Below are 20,734 nucleotides of genomic sequence, written 5' to 3' on the forward strand. Positions count from 1 at the left end.
TTTCTTTTGCTTAAGTTGACCATTTGGGCCTGCCACAAGATGGCTGCCTCCTGTATCTGACTTGATTGACGATGCTCCACGAGGGTTTGGGTGAAGTGCGCCTGCGCCGACGCCAGCAACAGTGGCCTCGTCTTGACCCTAACCAGACTGTACCCACCAAGGTCGCCCTGGGAAGACAGCCAATATCCTGGGAACAATAGGGTTCCTTTTAAAACCGGAACCAGCAAGTGCGATGACACCATGGACTAATACTTCATGAGAACTCCGTTGGACGATTCATGATCAGCCAATCAGAAGAGCTGAAACCCAATTTTGGATACTTTTTGTTAATAATTTTACTCTAAATTATGGTAGAATAGTGAGGTAAAAAAGCTCGCTCTACTGAACTCCATCTTGAACTCTCTGACGACGACCCTTCTTCTGATGGTCCCTGACGTTATGCTGACGGAGAGGACGGTGACACTGCAGGACAGCTGTTGCCTGAATCTTTGACAGAATGATGCCCAAATTCGGACTTAGAGGACGACAGTTAGCCAGAATAGGTAAATATGATGATTAGCGGTTTGAATAACAAATGATTTAAACTTGCATTATTTAGATATAGAACAATTTGAGCAAACTATCAAATGAGTTGGGTTGTTATTCATAGAAAATGTATAAATTGAAATGGAATGGAGAATTAGAGATTGCCTAAACCAGCAACTAACTGATCTATCGACAATCTATGAGAGGAATACCAAAAGGTGTGATTCAGGACAAGTGAGTTATGTAGATCTATTTGTTCTTTAGGTTATAGGTATTTCCTTTCATACCAGCGTTTGCAACAAATCACCTCCCGAGAAATACAGATCGATGGTGAGTGAATGTTGGTGTTATGGGCCCCACCAGCGAATGTATTGATTGAGTGTGTTTGTGAGATCTTTGGTCTGTGACGGAGGGAGGGTTTTTGCACTCCACGCTGGAGCAGTACTTCCAGCTACAGCACTGAGTTCTGCGCTTGGATAATGCTACGACCCCCCTGCCTGCTTTTGGGTGTCCCCCTTCCTTGGCACGGGTCTTACCTAGTAAGTTTGTGCCTTGTTCCCTACGGGTATGGAAAATGTGCCTAAATTCCTGTCTTTTAATTAGGCAAAATGAAAATGCATAATTTAGCACTATATGGCGCATAATTACATAAAGTAGTTGGTGCAATCACGTTATTTTGGGAATTTCACGTAAAACAAGCAGAATCTGAAATACACTAAATAACGACATTTCGCCTAAGCCAAACTGTGCCCCCCACTTCTGTTCGAGTACCTTTGATCAGCTCGTGCGGATGTACACACCCATGCATCTTCATACCTACAGAACATACATCATGTTCTTTGTGTGGGTTTTTTTAACGTTCTAATTTGAAACCCTTTTTTGAGTTAATTTGTTATTTTACCCATTTTTTGTGTGAATTGTTTTTTTTTTTACTTTTCAAACTAGTTTCTTGAAGTGATTTTTAGGGGGGTTGATGCTTTTTATATCTTTAAACTTGCAAACAATGCTTGGTGCTATTCTACAGCACAAGAATGGCATTTTGTCTCGATTTCAAGAATTCATTCAGAAGCCTAATTTGTAAAAAAATTCCAGTCTCAGGATTTGCAGATCCACCGAGGCTCGTCCAATAGAAACAATGCTATAGTGTTGTGATTCTTTTTCCCGGTTTGTAACTCTCTCAACATCAGAGAGATGGGATTTACTTGATGAGTGCTGTAAACCCCAAAATGAGTGCCATGAACCACATATTTTAAAAATATAGTTGTGTATGGAATGAAAAACAAAAGAAAAACAATGACATTTCTCCTATTATCAAGCTTCACGCTAACCCTGTTAGAGACAAAAAAAAGCAGCGCTAACCACGGTTAACACCGCTTTTTTACGTCTGCTAATTTTCAGACTTAGCCATGTAATCCAATGGGAGGTGGATTACATGGCTAAGTCCACCATGGGCTATCAACAAGGATATCCCTATCCTTGTAGTTTTATCGCTGCATTACCAGCGATAACCTCCCAAAATGCCGCTAACGCTGGAATTTTTATCGCCTATGCAGTTAGCGTTGTTAATAACGCGATAACAAGGCGATATTATCCAGCGATAGCGGTCGTTTAAAAAATTAACGCTAAGCACCCTTAGCGTTAATTTTCCCTGTTCCTTGTTAATATGCCCCTTGCTCCGGTATTCTCTTGCGAGTGCTAAAGCCCATGAAAATGATTCAGTTGCAAGTTTCTGCTCGCGTTATAAGATGAAATAGATGGCAATTTAGACCTCTGCACTTGAAGATTCTGTTTTAACACTGCAAGGAGGTGAGTTACAAGCAGGACATTTCCAGCAGTTACAAGTTAGTGTTGTTATCTGTTGGTAATACAGACATTGGATTGCTAAATCCCAAAACCTCTTGAATCAAACTTACCAAGAACACGGATATAGCAGTAGGAGAGGTGCTGAAGGTCCCGCGTCTGACTGTACCAGCCTTCATCTTGATGACTGACGTTCATTAATAAGAACGTTCCATTGCAGGGTTGTATACGATCTTCATATGCCTTAAAGATATGAGGGTAATGGTGATAATACATCAAATCCTTGCCTGCTGCGTTTGTTCTCTCTGCTCCAAGAAACACCCACTCAGAACTTTCCGCAAAGTGTCTTTTAGGGAAGAGCACAGACTCGCCCACTGTTGTGGTGATGTTTTCGTCCAGAGCTGTGAAAAAAGAAATGTTAGCTGCTTCGGAGGGAAAAACAATTCAAAAACGTTGCGTCCACTACTGCATAAAACAAACTGACAACCATTAATGATAAGCCGGAAAACCCGAAACCAGACCCAGGAAGCTTGTTTCCGGTCCAGGGAGAACCTGGCCTGGCAGTTCGGACTGGACTGTTCCCATTGGGTGCAGGGACAAGACTGATTTGCATATGGCTGGGTTCAAACTGGAATGGCATGAGGAGAAAAAAAAAAGATGGATTTTGGCCCAGATCTCTGTACTGGGGTGAATGTTTGACATTGTTCAAAATAAAGTCCATCAATTGTTCTTTTTGCATCTACTATGACCAAGAGCAGGAAAAAGCAGGCAGGAAATAAGCACAAACTGGGACCAGCAACCACGTGCCTCTCAAGAAGGCTTCCCTTCGTGGAGAGGCAACATTGGCATAAATAAAAACAAGTTGAAATAACTCCTCAAAATAACAGTGAGAAAGCGAAAGCATGAACAAAGAAAAGAAACAGAAAAAAAATAAAATCGGGGCAATTCAGGCCACAAAAGCCGCCAACCTCCGACTGTAGTAAGGAGAGGCAACGCATTTTATGCGGGCTCTGAAAGCGGAGAATGCTGATGCTAAGTGGGAAAATAGTGGCGACAAGCAATGGAAACAGGATGTTAGGAAATCTACTGCAGAAACAAAATATACTGTGGACGAGTATGTGATAGATTCATTTATTCTGCCATCTCTGACATTTCTGTTTTCCCATGACCCTTTTACAGTATTGGTGCTGGAAGAGGGCAAGAAACATAAGTCTAGGATCCTAGAAATTAGGGGTGTTCTGGCTTATGTGATTCATGGTGACAAACCGCTTTCAGATGTCTGCAGAGATCTTGCGGTCTCCTAGAAGTTGCAGGATGTGGTTGTGTGAAGATAACTCTGCCGGTTACAGCACTTCCTGAGTAGTCACCGGTTTCACTCAAAATAGCAAATACCCCAAAATTGGAAGGGAGCGGTAATAAGACCAGTTCATAAAAAAGGTAATTTGAATGAACCACCAAATTATAGGTTGATTAATATGTTAGACAATCGGGGAAAAAGTTTTCGAAAATTATTTTAAATAGATTAAAGGACTGGGCGGAAGAACTATCGATTGTACCAGCTGAACAAGGGGGCTTTAAAGAAGGCCATTCCACGGTTGATCATTGCTTTGCCTTGTGGGCAATAGCATGTAAGTCAATAGAACAAAATGGCAAACTATGTTGTTGTTTCGTTGACTTTAGAGCAGCATTCGATTCAGTAGATCGGAATTCCCTGTGGCAGACGCTTGAAAATAAAAATATCCCCGCAGGTCTATTGGCAGTAATAAAAGAGCTGCATAGTGGTAACTGGGCACAAATAATTAAAGATACAGAGGGGTCATTGACTCCTAAAACAGCAATAAAGAATGGGCTGAGACAGAGATGCGTGTTGGCTCCGTTGCGGTTTGCCTTATTCCTAGCAGATTTACCAACTACTCTAGAAATTGTAAGAAGTGCAAGCCCTGAGAATGGATGGAAATAAAGTGCCCTGCCTACTATATGCAGATGATCTGGTAATTCTGGATCAAACTGAAATAGGCCTACAAAGAAAACTTAATGTCTTTAAAGAATACTGCGAAGGGGAATTTTTAACTGTAAATATGGATAAGACAAAAATGTTATGCTTTGGGAAAAAAGACATTAAATTTAAATGGTTTTTAGGTGATTTGAAATTGGAAATGGTAAATGAATATCACTATCTTGGGATGTGGTTCGATAGGTCCTTAAAATGGTATACTCATTTAGAAGCTCAGAAAGCGAAGGCTTTCTCATCGATCTGTGGCTTGAAAAAATTTAATAGAGAATATGGGGATATGTCCCACAGACCAGTGCTCAAAGCCTTCAATGCGATGGTACCCCCACAAATGCTCTATGGGGCAGAGGTCCTTTGTTTAAATGGTAAAGAGGACTGGGACCGAGAGGAAGGGAAGTGTCTGAAAACATTGTTGTGTTTGCCACTCTCGTCGATGCTCCAAGCTATAAGAACCGAGATAGGTACAATTGCTTGGAGCGTGCAGTAACAAGTGTCTCTAATTAGATTTTGGAAACGTTTAGATACAGAGACAAATCAAAAGGTATCCCAATGGTGTAGGAAAGAGATCCAAACTAGTAGTTTGAAATGGGCTAAAAAGTCAAGGAAGAAAATATTATCGGCCTGTGAGAATATAAAAGTGGAAATTGACCAAGATTCCCTGCATGTAGATTTTACAAAAAGTGAGCTCAGAAAGTATAGTCAGGAAGTATCTAGACAAGCAGATATGGAATATATGGCTAAGAAAATATCTGTGCAATTTATGAGGGTATCATGGTCAAATGAAAACTGGTTCCCCTACTTGGATTTTTTACCAAATCACTTGTACAGACAGGAGATTTTAAGAATGAGAATTTGTATAAATCCATGGTTGGTAAATGAAGAACTAAAAATAAAAATGCTGCTTGAAGATGGTAGTTGTAGGTGACATATTGCACATTTTGCTAGATTGTGTAACAGTAGTAGAACAGCGTAAATGATATCTTCGCCCAATTTTGTTAAAATATGATATAAGGAGACGAACACAGGGTGCAGAGCTATTTATAGAAATGCCAAACCTTGAGATAGCGATTGCACTGGGGAAATATCCGAGGGCAATTAAAGTTTCTCAGTGAGAAGTAGGTGAATTTTAAAGTTTCTAACTGGTCTTAAAAATTTTATATAAGATTAAATAATTTTTATTTTTAGAAATTGAACTGTATAGTATTTTTAGGAGAGTTTAAAAAAATATATAACTTCTATAAAGAGTCGTGTCCCCGACTGTAGAAAGTAACTATGTGTACTCCATTTTTGCTAAATTGTCACTCTTGATATGAGACTGCATAAAGTACGTTGTTTTAATTACTGTTGAATTGAGAAAGTATAAATACTGTAACTGTTTTAATCTATCACTGTTTGTAGAACTGTTTAGAGACCAAGGTCTAAATAAACATTGTTTTTGATTGACTGACTGACACTCAAAATAGCAGAGGTTTATGTGGTGACTGAAAAGCACAGAGTGTTATACGCAGTTCACAGAAATGGATTGTATGTAGTTAGCCCAGGGAGTTGCTGCTCTACTGCACAGACCATTGTGTTATCTGTAAGTCACAAGTTCAGCCATTATAATGTAGCTTGGCGGGATTTGAACTGGCATCGGGGATATGCAGATAAATTACAGGGCATACATTTAGAACCCAGCTTTTTCAATCTTTCAGTCTTCTAATGCTCCTAAAAAGAGCTCCTTTGGGAAGTAACAAAGAATTCTTACTAAGTGCTGTATAATTGGTTATTAGAGAAATTACTCACATACATCAGGCATTCTTAGAGTGAAAGCACAGCACTTACACAAGGCCTGGAATAGTCACAGCCCTACCTCAAACCATAGCTTCTCAATAGCAATGGCATCAGGGTGTAAGGTTCCAGCTAAGAAGATGACCACAGGAGGTTAAGCTTGATGTTGGAGACCAGCACAGACAAGATAACACAAAAATTAGCAAAGAATAGAGCCATCAAGAGGAAACAGGTCTGTGTGGAGATCCGCCCCGGCCCCCAAAGCATACCTGCACACCCGGACGAGGGTCCGCGTTCCGACGACCGGAGGCAGGGCCTGACCCGGAATCAAAACATGGATCCTATCCACTTCTGGGAAATTACCCCTCCCTGTGGTGTGTCATCACAGGACGAGAGGGGTTGGTTGAACCCTGCACCCATAGGCAGAGCTAACACCATAAAGAATCTCGTGGAGAGAGAGAAAACGAACGATACGGAGACAACGAGGAGAGATCCAGAACCATGGGATGGAGACGGAGACAACTCGACAGAAGCTGAAGTCCAGAGAAATCCAGAAGAGGGACCACGAGAGGAAGGCGGAGCAGAGGAAGAATCCGAGGGGTGGAACGAGAAGTGGTGGTGTCCACCGGAGGATGTGGAAGTGCGGCCGCAACTCAGGACAGTTGCAGCGGAGCAGGTAAGTGCTGACAAGATGGTGGGTAACTGTTTAGGGAACAAGCATGTCTGGAGCACGAAAACACTAGCACCAGGCACTGTTTTGTCTGTCTGCACTAGACACATCGCGAGAAAACCCTCACACCACTGATTCAAGGCACTTAGGGGCTTATTAATGAGCCCTTGCGTCACTTTTGCGCCGCCAGTGCGTCACTTTATGTGACGCACCAGCAGCGTAAAAAATTAGCCTTGTTGCACCATATTTACAAAGTGACGCATCTAGGTAGATGCGTCACTTTGTAAACCCCTGCGCAACATCATACCTGCGCCAGGTATAATGTATGCAGGGGGGGGGGGGGGCGTTCTGACGCAAGAAAGAGTCGTAGAAGGGATGCAGAGAAATCTAAAAGATTTCACTGCGCCACTTCTAGGACACAAATGCATCAATATCTTACACCTGCCTCATGGCAGGCGTAAGACTGACGCAGGTACATTTCACATGGCACTTGCCCATGTGTAATGACCCATTGCTGGAGTTGTGTCACTTTTGTGACATACTCCAGCAATGCGTAATTTTTGCACCTACAGATACGTCAGAAATACTGACATATCTGTAACTCCTTGCGACATGATGCGTTATACTGTAAATATGACTCATCATTGGTGTTGCATGGAGGGCGCAGTGAAAAGTGACGCATCGCTGTTTTCTCGAGCGATGCATCACTTTTCATAAATGAGGCCCTTAGTGTGCAACTAAAGACGGGGCATTGGACGTGATCGCCGGTAAGCTGTTAAATTTAATTGTTCATCCCGAATTGTGCAAACTAGGTTGGATAAAAGAAGCATTCCACAATTATTTGTGCTCTCTATTTTTTGTTAAATTCCCCCACATTCCTTTGCCTGGTGCACCCAACGGGTGAGGTGAAGGGAGTGTGCCTCTACCTTTTTGCCCATTTACTGACTGCTCCTTTCTTTTCCTCACATCCGAGCCTCCGGGGTAAACATCCAACCAGGAGACGGTGGGAAGTAGAAACCAGGCTACTGGAAGGAAGAGGAAGACCAGAGTTCCACTGAGGAGTCCCTTATAACTGGGCTGTGAAACTTGACAGACCAAATAAAATACCACCGTTAAGAAATATATCCAGCCTCCACGTCTGTTTATCTGGCCTGCCCTCCCACAGGGCCTCAAGAAGTCACTTGAGTGTCCCAAGTGGTGTTATGAAGCAAACAGGAGTGGGAGTAATGCACAAGAGCCACAACATACTGAGGGGCCCATAAAACTGCAGGGGTCCCAGTGGTCACAAGTCGAACTGAGCATAGTCACATGCTCAAGGACACAATAAGGTTATGAAACTCAATATGTAGCCTCCTCTTCCCCCACCAGCAAGGTGCCAAGGCTTGGTTTTGTTGGCTCCCAATTACAGCTCCACAACCACCATGCTGGCTTTGGCCTGGAAGATGGGGGTGCAACTAACTGACCTGTACATGCACCCACGATCTTCAGGTCATGTGTCTGCATGGTCCGCGACAGTGCTGTAATACAGTGAGAACCAATGGGTTACACTTCTGGCAACTAATAAGCCTGATCGGTTTCGAGGCTGGTTGCAGAAACCAGCCCTTACTGTCTGCAGATACTAAGACACGCATTGCGAGCGTACACTCTGTGCTTCACACGAGTCAAAACCAAGAAACAGCATCTGTGTGCGCTGGTGTGATGGAACATGAGCACAACTAAGAGTGCATGAGTAGATAAACGAAGCATGTTAGAAGGAATGTAGGGCTGAAGCCAAGCACTGATCTATTCAGGACACATGACAACCAGTGCCTTAAATAAGACCTGTTTATTCGAGAGTAACCAGTGGAGGAAGCCCAGCTGAGATTTAACAAATGCATGCTGATATTAAATGACAGATGTGGAAGCTGCATTTTGCACAAACCAATTATGAAGGATAAGATGTTTAGGTAAGCAGAGTACAACTGCCTTCATATAATCAAAAATGGCAAGAAAACTGCTTGGTTCACCAACCTTCTCCTTTAAACTCTGGGACAGCGGAGAATATTTTCTTTCGCTTTCAAAGGGAACAACGTGTACAAGCAAATTTGTTGATTATGTTGGCAGGAGGTAAGATCATGGTTGACAAGTAACATCAACATTTTTAGTCATTGTGCCAGGGGAAGAGTGCCAACCAAAAGACAGTGACTATTTTACTCTCAAAGTCCATCTGGACAGTAACATTTGAGCTTCTGGGTGAGGTACTTAGAACCTTTTGCTGTTAGAGGATTGGAAGTAAGGCCGCAAATTTTGAAAGCTATTCTCTTCCTTACAGGCAACCAATGCAAAGATCTCAGAACAGGAGTGGAAGCGCTACCAGAGGGAAGACTGCAAATGAGATCGGCCGCTGTGTTTTGTACAAGTTGAAATTTTAAAAGTAAAGTCTCATTTGCAGAAGTCAAAATCTAAACTTCTTACAATGAGCACCAGTGTTTTCTTCACTGAGAGAGGAAGAAAAGGACGAGCCTTCCTCAACAGGCGCATCATTTGGAAGCAAGTAACTACAGTAGACAGAACCTGCTTTTATGTTTAGGGTTTGGTCTAGACGGACATGTCGGTTCTTAACTACCCGTCTGGGTATTGGTGCAAACTCAAGTTCTGCTGGCCACCAGTTGGTGGACAAAAGCTGTTGGGCCTTACTAAACACAATCTTGTTTTTTCCTCGCATTCAAATGTAGTCAAATGGTAGACATCCAAGCTGTGATTGCTTTCATTCCTGGCACAAAGCGTTGTTTTGCCTTAACCAGGACTTTGTCGAAGAAGAGGACCAACTTTGTGTCATCAGCGTAGGACAGATTTTCAAAGGAGACCGCTTTGACGAACTTGGTAAGGGAGGCAACATGGATATTAAAAAGGATTTGAAAGAGCCTAGAGAGATGGTTTGGGATCTGTTTTTAAAATATATCAACAAGAAGGAAAAAAAAATAATAATCTGTGAACCGCTCTAGGGCTATCCCATACATTCCAATTTCATACAGCTTTTGTAGTCGTCTGGGATGAAACCATGCCAAAAGCTGCAGATAAATCCAACAGCACAAGCATAGCTGGTTTATCAGCTCCAAGAGCTGAATGCATGTGATCTGTGACTACCACTAAGGCGTATCCGTGCTGTGAGAGGATCAGAACCCAGACTGCGATGGATCGAGGATCATGTTGTTTTCCAAGAAATCCGAAGGTTGTAAATGATTTTCATACAGGTTTTGGGAGGAGCAACTCTCAAGAGCTGGGGTTAATGAGTTGTGGTAATCAGCTACAGCTTGATCAATTTCTGAGGCCTCAGGAGATAAATGTGAATTCAAATTTGTTGACGAAGGAGTCAGGAGTAACTCTTTGCAAATGTCCGACAGCGCTAGTGCTCATCCTTTTGGTCTGGAAACAGATTAAAGACTGATCTCTCCAGACACGCAGTAAAGGGGACTCACAGCTCTGGGTTTTAAAATTAGAAATAAGTAGATCCAACGTGAGCCCAGCCAAATGGGTGGGCCATTGATTTACTGATGGAGGCCGAGCATCACAAGGTCAGAAATAAGCTGCGGTACATCGGCATTGAGGGACTCTGCTCCATGATAATTAAAATCACCTGATAGGAGGAATTGTTGCAATGATAAATCAGGGGTTGCAATATATTCTGTTAAGCGATGACTAAAGTCTTTTTTTTAAAGTCTAGGGGGTGGGTATACTAAAGCACCTTTCCAGCATGCATTTGGCAAGAGTTCCATCTTAAAAATACATATCTCTGCCCAGTCTTTATTAGCTAAGTCGATATGAGACTTTAACTGAGCCTTTAAAAAGAAAGGCAATACCGCCCTGTAGGAGAGTAGGGTCTGCAATCCTATGATCACCCAGATTTTTTTGCGTTTGCTTCATTGGTTTACGACTTTCCCTGGCTGTGGGCCTGCCAATCAGACCCACAGCCTAGATGTTCTCTCTCCAGATTAACACACATGTACATTAGGTGCATCCACTAATTGGAACTGGGCCGCCTTATCAGTCCCTGTATCAGCATACCACAGGTATCCAGGGCATCGGCGTACCCAGGGCCTACCAGGGGTCGCAGCATGTATTATGCCACCCCTGGATGGCCACCCAAATCTGACACAACTGGCTGCACGACAGCTGGGGCAAGGTGGTGTAATCACCCGTTGCTGTAGGTGTAGTATTCCTATACCTAACCCTAAAATGGACGCATGGATTCCTATCAGTCACTCCTATGGCAGGCCTTATCAATCCTGAAGGCAGAGTGCTGGGAATCATGTGAGATGGTGCTCTGGCGCGAGCTGAGCCCGTCGACGGCTTGCGGAACCAAGTTCTAATAGCTGTTCCATGGTGACGCGTGCCATCTACCTTAAAATGCATTATAATCCTTGCGGTTATTTGCTAACTATGGCATCGCATCACCCACACATGTCGAGTAAGGTGTCATACGAATTGGAATACGAACCCCTCGCCAATTCTGGCGACGGGGTTGGCATTCCACCCTTCTAGAGGGACACGACATGGAAGTAACCTTGAACCCCGGTTAAAGTTGTCTCAAGCCTCAGCATCACAAAATGGATGCTGCCACCAGACACAAGTCTGACCTCCTGCTGCTGGGAGACCTTCCAGCGAGGGGAGCTTGGACAAAGGGTTTCCTGTCGAGGGCGGTGTTAGCACCATCCCAGACAGGGTTTGTGTATCCCAGGTAGGCAGGGCTGAAAGGAAGGTGATTGCAAGTGGCACCCCGGTGCTCACTGTGCATAGCCCGGCTCAAACCAGTTTCGGGGGCACCCCAGCCCCTGAGCTGGGGCGAAGCCGGACAAAGGATAGGGGTGTAACCACCCCCCTCCTGGTCCCACCCATAGGTAGGACCTAGTCACGGGCCAGCCCCTTTTCCTAGTATAAAGGTAGGAGCGAGTCCCCTTCCCAAATTGGATAATTCTGAATCTTGAACTACTTTCCACGAAAGGAACTCTTGACTTTTTCTGAAGACTCTCCCTTGTGGCTAAGGAGTAGCCACCCTGCACCAGCAGGCACCACCTAAGCGCTTGCGGTTTGCTGTACGTCTCTCCTACGGATCAAGACTGCCCAGCTCGACGAGACCCGGATTCCCCGCCATCTCTGACCTCTACCTACATCGTCAGCCCAGCTGAGATTCGTAGGTGTGACGAGACCTGCGGGACCGGCCATCTTCAGAACCTGCACGACGCTTATCTAGCACAACCACCGAGGGACCCTCGAGTGAGTGCACCTAGGGTTTGAGAAGCCCTAACCCTGAGTAGCTCCAGCACCAAAGCCTGCCTCCCCAGCATCCACGAGATCTGCGTGGGGGCCCTTCTGCTCCTTGCTGCTCACCGCGTTGTCCGGCCACTCGCCGTCGGCTAGTGGCCCTCTTCACGACGCACCACGACAGTTTTTCATCGCTGGTCTGGTTGCTCCAGACTGGTCCTTGCTCCCCTTCAACAGAGGAGTACCTCGGACCCTCCTGGTCCACTCCAGACGCCATCTTGACTCCCCTGCGTGGGCTTGCCTCTGCTAAGACCTGCTGCCCCACTCCTGGGCCCAGCATCATCGACAGCAGACACCTTCGGGGGACAGCTCGCCCTCCATCCTGGTCGCCGCCGCGCCTCCTGGTCCGAGGAACAGCCGAGTCCGACGTCGCCCACTCACCTGGTCGAGGTGACTTCATCCGGTACCTTCCTGGTGCCCACACGATCGCTGGCTAGCGGTTGAGAACTGAGTCCCCTCTGCTTTCAGGTTGCCTTCATCACCGATCCAGGCTTGGATCTCGCTGAACATCGACACTGGTCGCCTGCCAGCAACTTCTTATTTCAGGCTCCCGAGACTACAACGAGGACTCCCGACATCTTGCTGAACCCCACGCAGCCGCAGCCTCTGGGCTAGGTAACTCGAGCATTTCGGTGCTCCATCGTAGGTTCACTCTACAATTGTCCAGCTCCTTTTCCGTTTAGTCCAATTGATCGGATTCCTCCGGAATCAGTAACTTTAGACTCTCTAACCTCTCCCCTTCCACTTGCAGTGTAAATGGTTTCGTGCCCTTCGGGCATTTGTGTAAATTGTGCAACTAGAAGTATTTTCCCAAGAGTTTTGTACTGTGCTTAGCTCCCTGACTCATAAAGAGCCAGGGTAGTCTTGTTATAAATAAATATCCTTTATTTTCATAACGACTTGTGTGGTGTCCTTTCACTTGGTGTTCAAGGGGTATATGTGATGGTAAACAGCTGGCTTAACACGCCCTCTAGAGTTTAGCCTGAAGACTGCTCTTGTCCACGCTACTAGGATAGCTGGTCTACAAGGTTGACTTACAACCAATCATCAATAAGGGTCGTTTGGAATGATACACCGTGATCACTAGAATAGTGAGCACTACATATCAGGCCAACTTCTCACACGCCCCCTATCCTTTTTTCTATGACAAGTCCCAGCATGTGATAGTTGTCCGGGAATGCTAGAGTAATTGCTGGTAAAGAGGAGGGACTTAGCCAGGTTTCTGTCAGAAAAGCAACCTCTGGTGACAACGAGGAAAGCAGGTCTCAGAGTTCCGTAGAAAGACTAGGTAGAGACCTGATATTACAGAGAAAAACTATTTAGGCAGTTAGGGTTCAGAGGATGCAAAAGGGATTAATTTTTTTCTGCACCCGTCTGTTGGGACCTCCACTTTACATGGTTGAGCAGGAGGGTCCAATGGTTGAGTGGTAACATTAGTGCCCTTACAGGCGACATTAGCACCTTTAACAGGATCCTTGAAACAGTGGAATTTACATTTTAAACAGGCCGAAGTGGAGACTTTATACCAGTCATCTATTCTGCACAGTGCTTCGAAAGTGTAAGTAATACTATCTGTGTGACTAACCTCAGCAATGAAAGGAGCAGGGGTCCTGGCCGCAGGTGCACCAAAAGCAAGCCGGAGACAGGCGACTGTAGTTCCTACAAGCCAATCTCCTTGTTAAATATAGATGCTAAAATCTTGGCTAAAGTCCTGGCAAATTGCCTTAGGGGAGTAATCACATCTCTGGTGCACACCGATCAATCAGGATTCATGCCACATTGGAGTACCAGATTGAACCTTAGGCGCCTGTATGGGGTAATGCAATTTACCAAGTCCCATGTACAAGAAGATGCAGTGCTACTTTTACTGGATGCAGGTATGGCATTTGACAATATTGAATGGCACTATTTACTTGGGGTCCTAGAAAGGTTTGTACAGGTCCCCGTTACCAGTCATGGGTCAAGCTACTCCACACGAACCCATTGGCTAGAGTGCATGTGAATGGCTCGATCTCCCACTCCTTTGTTCTACATAGAAGTACAAAGCAAGGATGTTGTAGGAAGGTGGAATCTGACTGCATGGTTACCCCCACTTTTTTCCTGGTGTTTTGCTGGTTTTTGACTAGTCTGACTGGGATCCTGCTAATCAGGACCCCAGTTTATCCGCTTTCTCCCTAAACTGGTTGTGCATGGACTTTAGGGACACTCCAGATTGGATACTAGGTTACCCTTATCAGTCCCTAGTATATGGTACAGCATGTACCCAGGGCATAGGTACCCCAGGGGCCTCCCAGGGGCTGTAGCCTGTATTATGTCACCCCTGAGAGACCATTCAAACTGACACCACAGGTCTGCTACTGCTGCCCGTGTAAGGTGGTGCATGCACCCCTTACTTAGATATAGGTTCACTATATCTATTATAAATCACTGCACATATAAACAGATCAGTCGCCCCTATGGCAGGCCTTATCAATCCTGAAGGCAGGGTGCTGGGTTTTATGTGAGAGGGTGCCCCTGCATGAGCAGAGCCCCTCTGCAGCCTTCGGAACCTATTTTCCAGGGTTGTTTGTGATGCAGCCAACCATATATATTTAAGTGCATTATAACCTCGTTGTAAATGCTAACTTTAAAACGGCTGCTTAGAAACATGTTGTGTTTGGTGTCAAACACCTTGGAATCATACCTCCACACCAGTAACTGGCAGAGGAGGCGTACGATTCCACCCTTTTAGAGGGACTTATGTGATACACCGGTACACCCGGTACCAGCTTTCTCGACCTGGGTATCTCAAAATGGATGCTGCCAGCCACAGACACGAGTCTGCCCTCCTGCTGCTGAGCCAAGTTCGGGCAGGGGGAAGGCTTAACAATAGGTTTCCCTAACCAAGATGGCCGCGTAGGTGCGAGGCTCCCGAGGACCTCCGCGACCTCCTGAATTAATCCTGGCGATATCCTGTCCTTGTTGAGGGGACTGTGTCGGGGAACCCGAGCTGAGGCGCCACCCGTTTTTTGGGCTCGAATCGGACCCCGAACACCGGTGGGAGCATCGATCGAAGGTTGCGGCCTTCTCCTCGCCGGCCCCCCGGATTGGAGTAGTGGGGCGATCCGGGGACAAAGTGAATAACAGCGGCGAGCGGGGCTGGGCGACTCGCGTACCCCGCACTTTCACTTTCGCTTTTGCGCCCTCCTTGCTCTCAAGCGGGGTCGGGCTGCGGAGCGGGGTGCGGTGGTGTGACCTTGACCAGGAGCCCGGCTGACCCGCCGGCGGTGGGTTGACCCGCGGTCCGGTGGTCGCCCCCGCCCCCCCCCTGGCACCCGTGACCTGGTATAGCGGCCCGTTTGGGGAGCTTGGCACGACGGTGGAAGAGCCAGCATGTCCACCAAACAAGATGGCGACCGGGCGAAGGTGAAGACGACCCGCCGTGGCACGGCGCACCAGGCTAACAGTATGGACCGCTACACGCTCCAAAAGGGTTCTCCGGAGACATCGCGTGCATCCCCGGTGGGCCCGACGGAGGCATCTGCTCATCCGGTGGATCTGACCCTCCGGGACGTCATGGGCGCCATCGCAGAGATGAAGGCCTCGGTGGACCAGCGTTTCGACACCTTAGCGCAAAAAATAGACTCGGTCCTGGTGGATGTGAGCCTTGTGAGGGCAGACTTATCCAAAACAAACGACCGAGTCGACTCCCTGGCCCACACCACAACGAGCCTCACGACTGACGTGGTGGCCCTCCAGAAGGAGGTGCGCCGGCTCGGCCAGGCGAGCGCCCTGATGGACCGGCGACTGGAGGATTCCGAGGGTCGGGCCCGGAGGAACAATGTCCGTATTGTGGGGGTGCCGGAGGGACGAGAGGCGGAGGCGGCGGATCTTTTCGTGGAAGAGTTGATCCTGACCCATCTCCAGCCCCGGGGGCTGAGTAAGCTTTTTGCGGTGGAGCGTGCTCACCGGGTCCCCGGGGGCAGACCTAAGACTGGTGCCCCGCCGCGGCCTCTCATTGCCCGGATTTTTAATTTTCGGGACAGAGATGCTATCCTCCAGACCTCCAGGCAACAGGGACCGGTCAAGCTTGACAACATGGAGGTACATTTCTACCCAGACTTTACTCCGGCGGTCCAGAAGCAGCGACAGAGCTTTCTTGGTGTTAAACGTCGCCTAAGGGACCTGAACCTCAAGTACTCAATGCTCTTTCCAGCTAAGCTGAGGGTAGAGGTGGATGGTCGCACGCACTTCTTCGACCGGCCCGAGGCGGCTGGGGACTGGTTGGACACTCTGCCTAGAGATCGGGGCCGGGGGGGTGGGGGGGGCGCGGCTGGCGAGGAGGGCCCGCCGGATCAGAATTGAGGGGTGACTGAATAGGCCTTGCTCTGGACGTTGTTCCTTCACCACTTATTGATTGCGTATGTTCCCCTCCTATGGAGGTCGTGCGGGGTCTGTTGGGGGCTTCCCTCCTCCTCTGGGGGACTAGTTAGTATTTAGCTATGGGGCGACAGGCACACTGCACTTTGGGGGGGCTGTCTGGGCTCATGCAGGGGTGCAGGGAGGGGGGAGTTCTGTTGGGACCGGGGGGTGGGGGGGGTGTGTTGTTTGTTAGCACCGCAAGGCAAACCCGCTACTGTGTTGTTGTTTTTAGGATGCTCGATGGGGGACGACCGATTGTTTCGACGTATGATGGGGGGTAGGGATTTGACTGTGTTGTCATGGAATGTTAACGGCCTGGGGGATAGGATTAAGCGTGGTGTGGTCCTGCAGTACTTAAAACGTATTTCACCAGATGTTGTCTTCCTGCAGGAGACGCACCTTATAGGTAACTCCTTTCATGCAATGAATCGGCGGGGATATCGTTTGGCGGCCCATTCCGGCTTCACTTCGGGCTCGCGGGGGGTGGGTATTATGGTCAAGAACTCGCTCCCGTTGGAGATTGATGAGGTGCGCCATGATGAGAGGGGACGCTACACGGTTCTGGTGGGAAGAATGGAGGGTAGAGTGTTTATCTTTATATCAGTGTACGTCCCGCCTGGGTTACAAGCCACCACATTTGCGGACCTGGGGCGCCTCCTTTTGGACCTGCCGGGTGGCCTGATGGTGGTTGGAGGGGACTTTAATGCGGTAGCCTCTGGGTCTATGGATCGCCATCCCCCTAGGGACCTCCCCCGGGCACAGGCGTGGCTGCCCGGCCTTTTGGACACGCTGGGCCTGGTGGATTGCTGGCGATTAAAGCATCCCGCATTGCGACAGTACACCTTCCACTCGGGTGCCCATGGTAGCCTCTCGCGGCTTGATTACTTCCTTGTCCCGGCGGCCCATGCAGGGAGGGTGGGGGAGGTGCGCCATCTGGCGCGGGGTATCTCAGACCACTCCCCATTGTTGTTGCATTTCGATGTCTTCCCGAGGGGGGATGGCAGGGTGGCCCCAATCAATGCATGGTATCTGCGCGACCCCACCATTCGTGCCGATTTGATCAAATCCTTACAGCGATATTTCGACGAGAATGTGGGGTCGGTCCCTTCGGCCATCTCCCTGTGGGAGGCTTTCAAGGTAGTTCTTAGAGGGGAGGCCCTCTCCTTTATCTCCCATGCCCGGCGGCGCGAGCGGGAGGAGGTGACCCGGGTAGAGGCCGAGATTGCAGAACTGGAGGGTGACCTGGGGAGCGGGGTAACAGATGCCAAGTTGCATGTTCTACACCTAAAGCAGGCGGCCTATCGGGCCCTCGTCACGGAGGCGGCCAGGGGCCTCAGCAGAGAGCAGCAGGGGCGATTGTATGATGTGGGTGATAAGGCTGGCAAATTGCTTGCGTGGTTGGATAAGAGGGAGAGAGCGAGCCGCGTGGTGCCTTTGATTGAGAGTGTGGATGGTGCGTGTGTCACTGAGCCGGAAGCCATTGTCTCCTGCTTCGCGGATCATTTCCGCGAAGTCTACTCCCCGGTTTCCCCCTGCTCGGAGGAAGATTCCCATGCCCTGCTTCGAGACATTGCACTGCCCTCCCTTACGGTGGAGGACAGGGATTCGCTGGACGCCCCTCCCACCTCGGATGAAATTGCCTTGGCTATTCGCTCGGATGCATCCGGCAAGGCCATGGGCCCCAATGGTATTCCCATCGAGCTATACAAGCTACGCCCGGATGTGTTGGCGCCCCACCTGCGCGCGATGTTCCTGGCGGCCCACTCGCGGGGTTCCCTCCCGCCGGACCAGCGTCTGGCCACAATTGTGGTGATCCACAAGGAGGGGAAGCCCCGTGAACGGGTCACATCCTATAGGCCGATTTCGCTCTTGAACGCGGAGCCCAAAATCCTTGCCAAGGTGTTGGCCAACCGGTTGGTTGGCGTGGTGGGCGATTTGGTCCACCAAGACCAATCTGGCTTTATACCGCACCGCAACACGGCGCTCAATCTGCGGCGCTTACATGGGGTGCTCGCGCGTGTCCCATTTGTGCGGGAGCCGGCCATCTTGGCGTCCCTGGACGCCACCATGGCGTTTGATACGCTTGAATGGCCATACATCTGGGCGATGCTGGCGAAATTTGGGTTTGGCCCGGGTTTCATTAGCTGGGTCAAATTGCTATATTCGGGCCCATTGGCGCAGGTGGTAGTGAATGGGCGAGTCTCGGCCCCATTCGCGCTGGGGCGGGGCACGCGACAGGGTTGCCCCCTGTCGCCTCTCCTGTTTGCCCTGGCCCTGGAGCCCCTGGCGGAGTGGCTGCGGTGGCACCCTTCTATCCGTGGTCTCCGCTGGACCCCCGAGCATGAGGACCGTGTGTCCCTCTATGCTGACGATATCCTTCTGTATCTCGCCTCCCCGCGTAAATCATTGATCGTCCTGGTTGATGTTTTGCGCTCATTCGGTCGCAACTCAGGCCTGGTCATCAACTGGGCGAAATCCTGTGTCTATGTGCTTTCCGGGGAGGCTCCGGTCCTACCACGGGACTGTCCGATCCAGATTGCCTCCCACGGTTTTCGGTACCTGGGTATATATATCACTCTTGACCCGGAGGCCCGCTATGAGCGGAATTTGCTGCCCCCCCTCCAGCGCTTGAAGGAGGACGTGGTGCGCTGGCGGCGTCTGCCGCTCTCGCCGCTCGGCCGAGCGGCCTTGTTTAAAATGATGTCCCTGCCGCGCTTCCTCTACGCCCTCCAGAATACTATGGACTTGGTCCCGGCCCGCTATTTCCGTGAGGTGGAGGGCCTCCAGCGGCGCCTGTTCTGGGACGGGAGGCCGCGCATTGCTCTGGCTAAATTGACGCTCCCGTGGTACGATGGGGGGGTCGCCCTCCCGGACATTAAACGGTATTACTGGGCCTCCCAACTAGCTGCAATTAATCATGGCCTTTACGGGCCCGCCTTGAACCCGGCATTTGAGATGGATAAGATGCTCCTGCCCGGTGGCGATTACAATCGAGCGCTCTACTCTGGCGCGCCCGACTCCCGTTTGACGGGACCGACGCGTGTCATGGTGCGTGTCTGGCACGCGGCTAATGCAGCTATGGGGTGGAAGAACCGTTTGACCCGGGCGTCGCATCTGTATGCGTCTGAGAGGTTGGGCTCCCTGTGGACGTCGAAGGGCTTCGAGAAGTGGGACACGATCGGAATCAGCACGGTGGGAGATCTCTGGACGAGGGGGGATTCAAAACTTTTGAGACGCTGCAGGCGGAGTTTCAGCTGCAGGGCAGTGAGTACTTTCGGTACCTACAAGTCCGCCATGCGCTGGGCTCCGTCTTCCCGGATGTCGCATCCATTCCGGAGTCTTCCCCCCTGGAGGACAGAGTGCTAGATGGCCATGTCCCGGACAGCACGATCTCCCTCATATACAAAAAACTGATCAACGATAGATCGTGCCTGCTGACTAGTCTCCGCGAGGCTTGGGTTGCCGACGGGCTGGAGCTGGACGACGAGGATTGGATTTCCGCGGTGGCCTCTCCGAAAGAGGTGGCCATCCCGGCTCGCCTTCGTTTCGTCCAGCTCAAGATCCTTCACCGGGTTTACGTGACGGGGCCAAGGCTTCTACGTATGGGTTTTGCTGGTGACGGAATGTGTAAGCGTGGCTGTGGTGCGTTGGCGACCTTCATGCATATACTGTGGGAGTGCCCGAAGGTGGAGCGATTCTGGCGTGGTGTGCATGAGGTCCTGCGTGTGGTTACGCGTGTCGCGCTGCTGCCTGAAGCGAGGAGATGCTTGCTGAATGTATGGGAACCGAATGACTATTCGGTCCCGCAGACGCGGTGGGTGACTCTGGGATATATGATAGCTAAGCGTGATATTGCTCAATTGTGGGGATCCCAGAGGCCCCCGGCGGTGTCGGCCTGGAAAGAGCATATGGATTGGTGTATGTTTCGTGAAAAGGTGGTGTATGTGGCGAGGGGTAAGCCTGGGGCGTGGGTGAAACTCTGGGGCCCCTGGAACGCCTACCGCGGGGGTATTTGTGAGCCGCCACTGCTACCGGCTGCCTCGCCTGCTCCGTCTCCCTAGACGGCCCCCCTCCCTCGGCCGCGGGCGCGCGGTCCCCCAGTCCCTGATCTACTCCCATTCCCCTCTTCAGAGTTCTGCTGCTGATTTGGATCCCCCACTTATGGAGCACGTGCTGTCACTTTGGATCGCGGGTTGCCTTGCGGGTGTGGTTTTTTGGTGTTGTTTTGTTTCAAGAAAAGGGAACCGTACTGTGGG

General features: G+C 49.2%; 1 protein-coding gene across 1 annotated transcript in view; it reads right to left on the reverse strand.

The window, feature by feature from the left end:
* LOC146863424 (uncharacterized) overlaps positions 1-20,734 on the reverse strand; it is a 177,348-nt gene that overhangs the window by 92,624 nt on the left and 63,990 nt on the right. Inside the window, exon 2 of the mRNA XM_085642850.1 lies at positions 2,439-2,726. Within this exon, the coding sequence (XP_085498976.1) occupies positions 2,439-2,726 (288 nt within the window). The remainder of the gene's footprint in view (positions 1-2,438; positions 2,727-20,734) is intronic.

The sequence above is a fragment of the Triturus cristatus genome, chromosome 2_2 (assembly GCF_964204655.1).
Source record: "Triturus cristatus chromosome 2_2, aTriCri1.1, whole genome shotgun sequence".
NCBI lineage: Eukaryota > Metazoa > Chordata > Amphibia > Caudata > Salamandridae > Triturus > Triturus cristatus.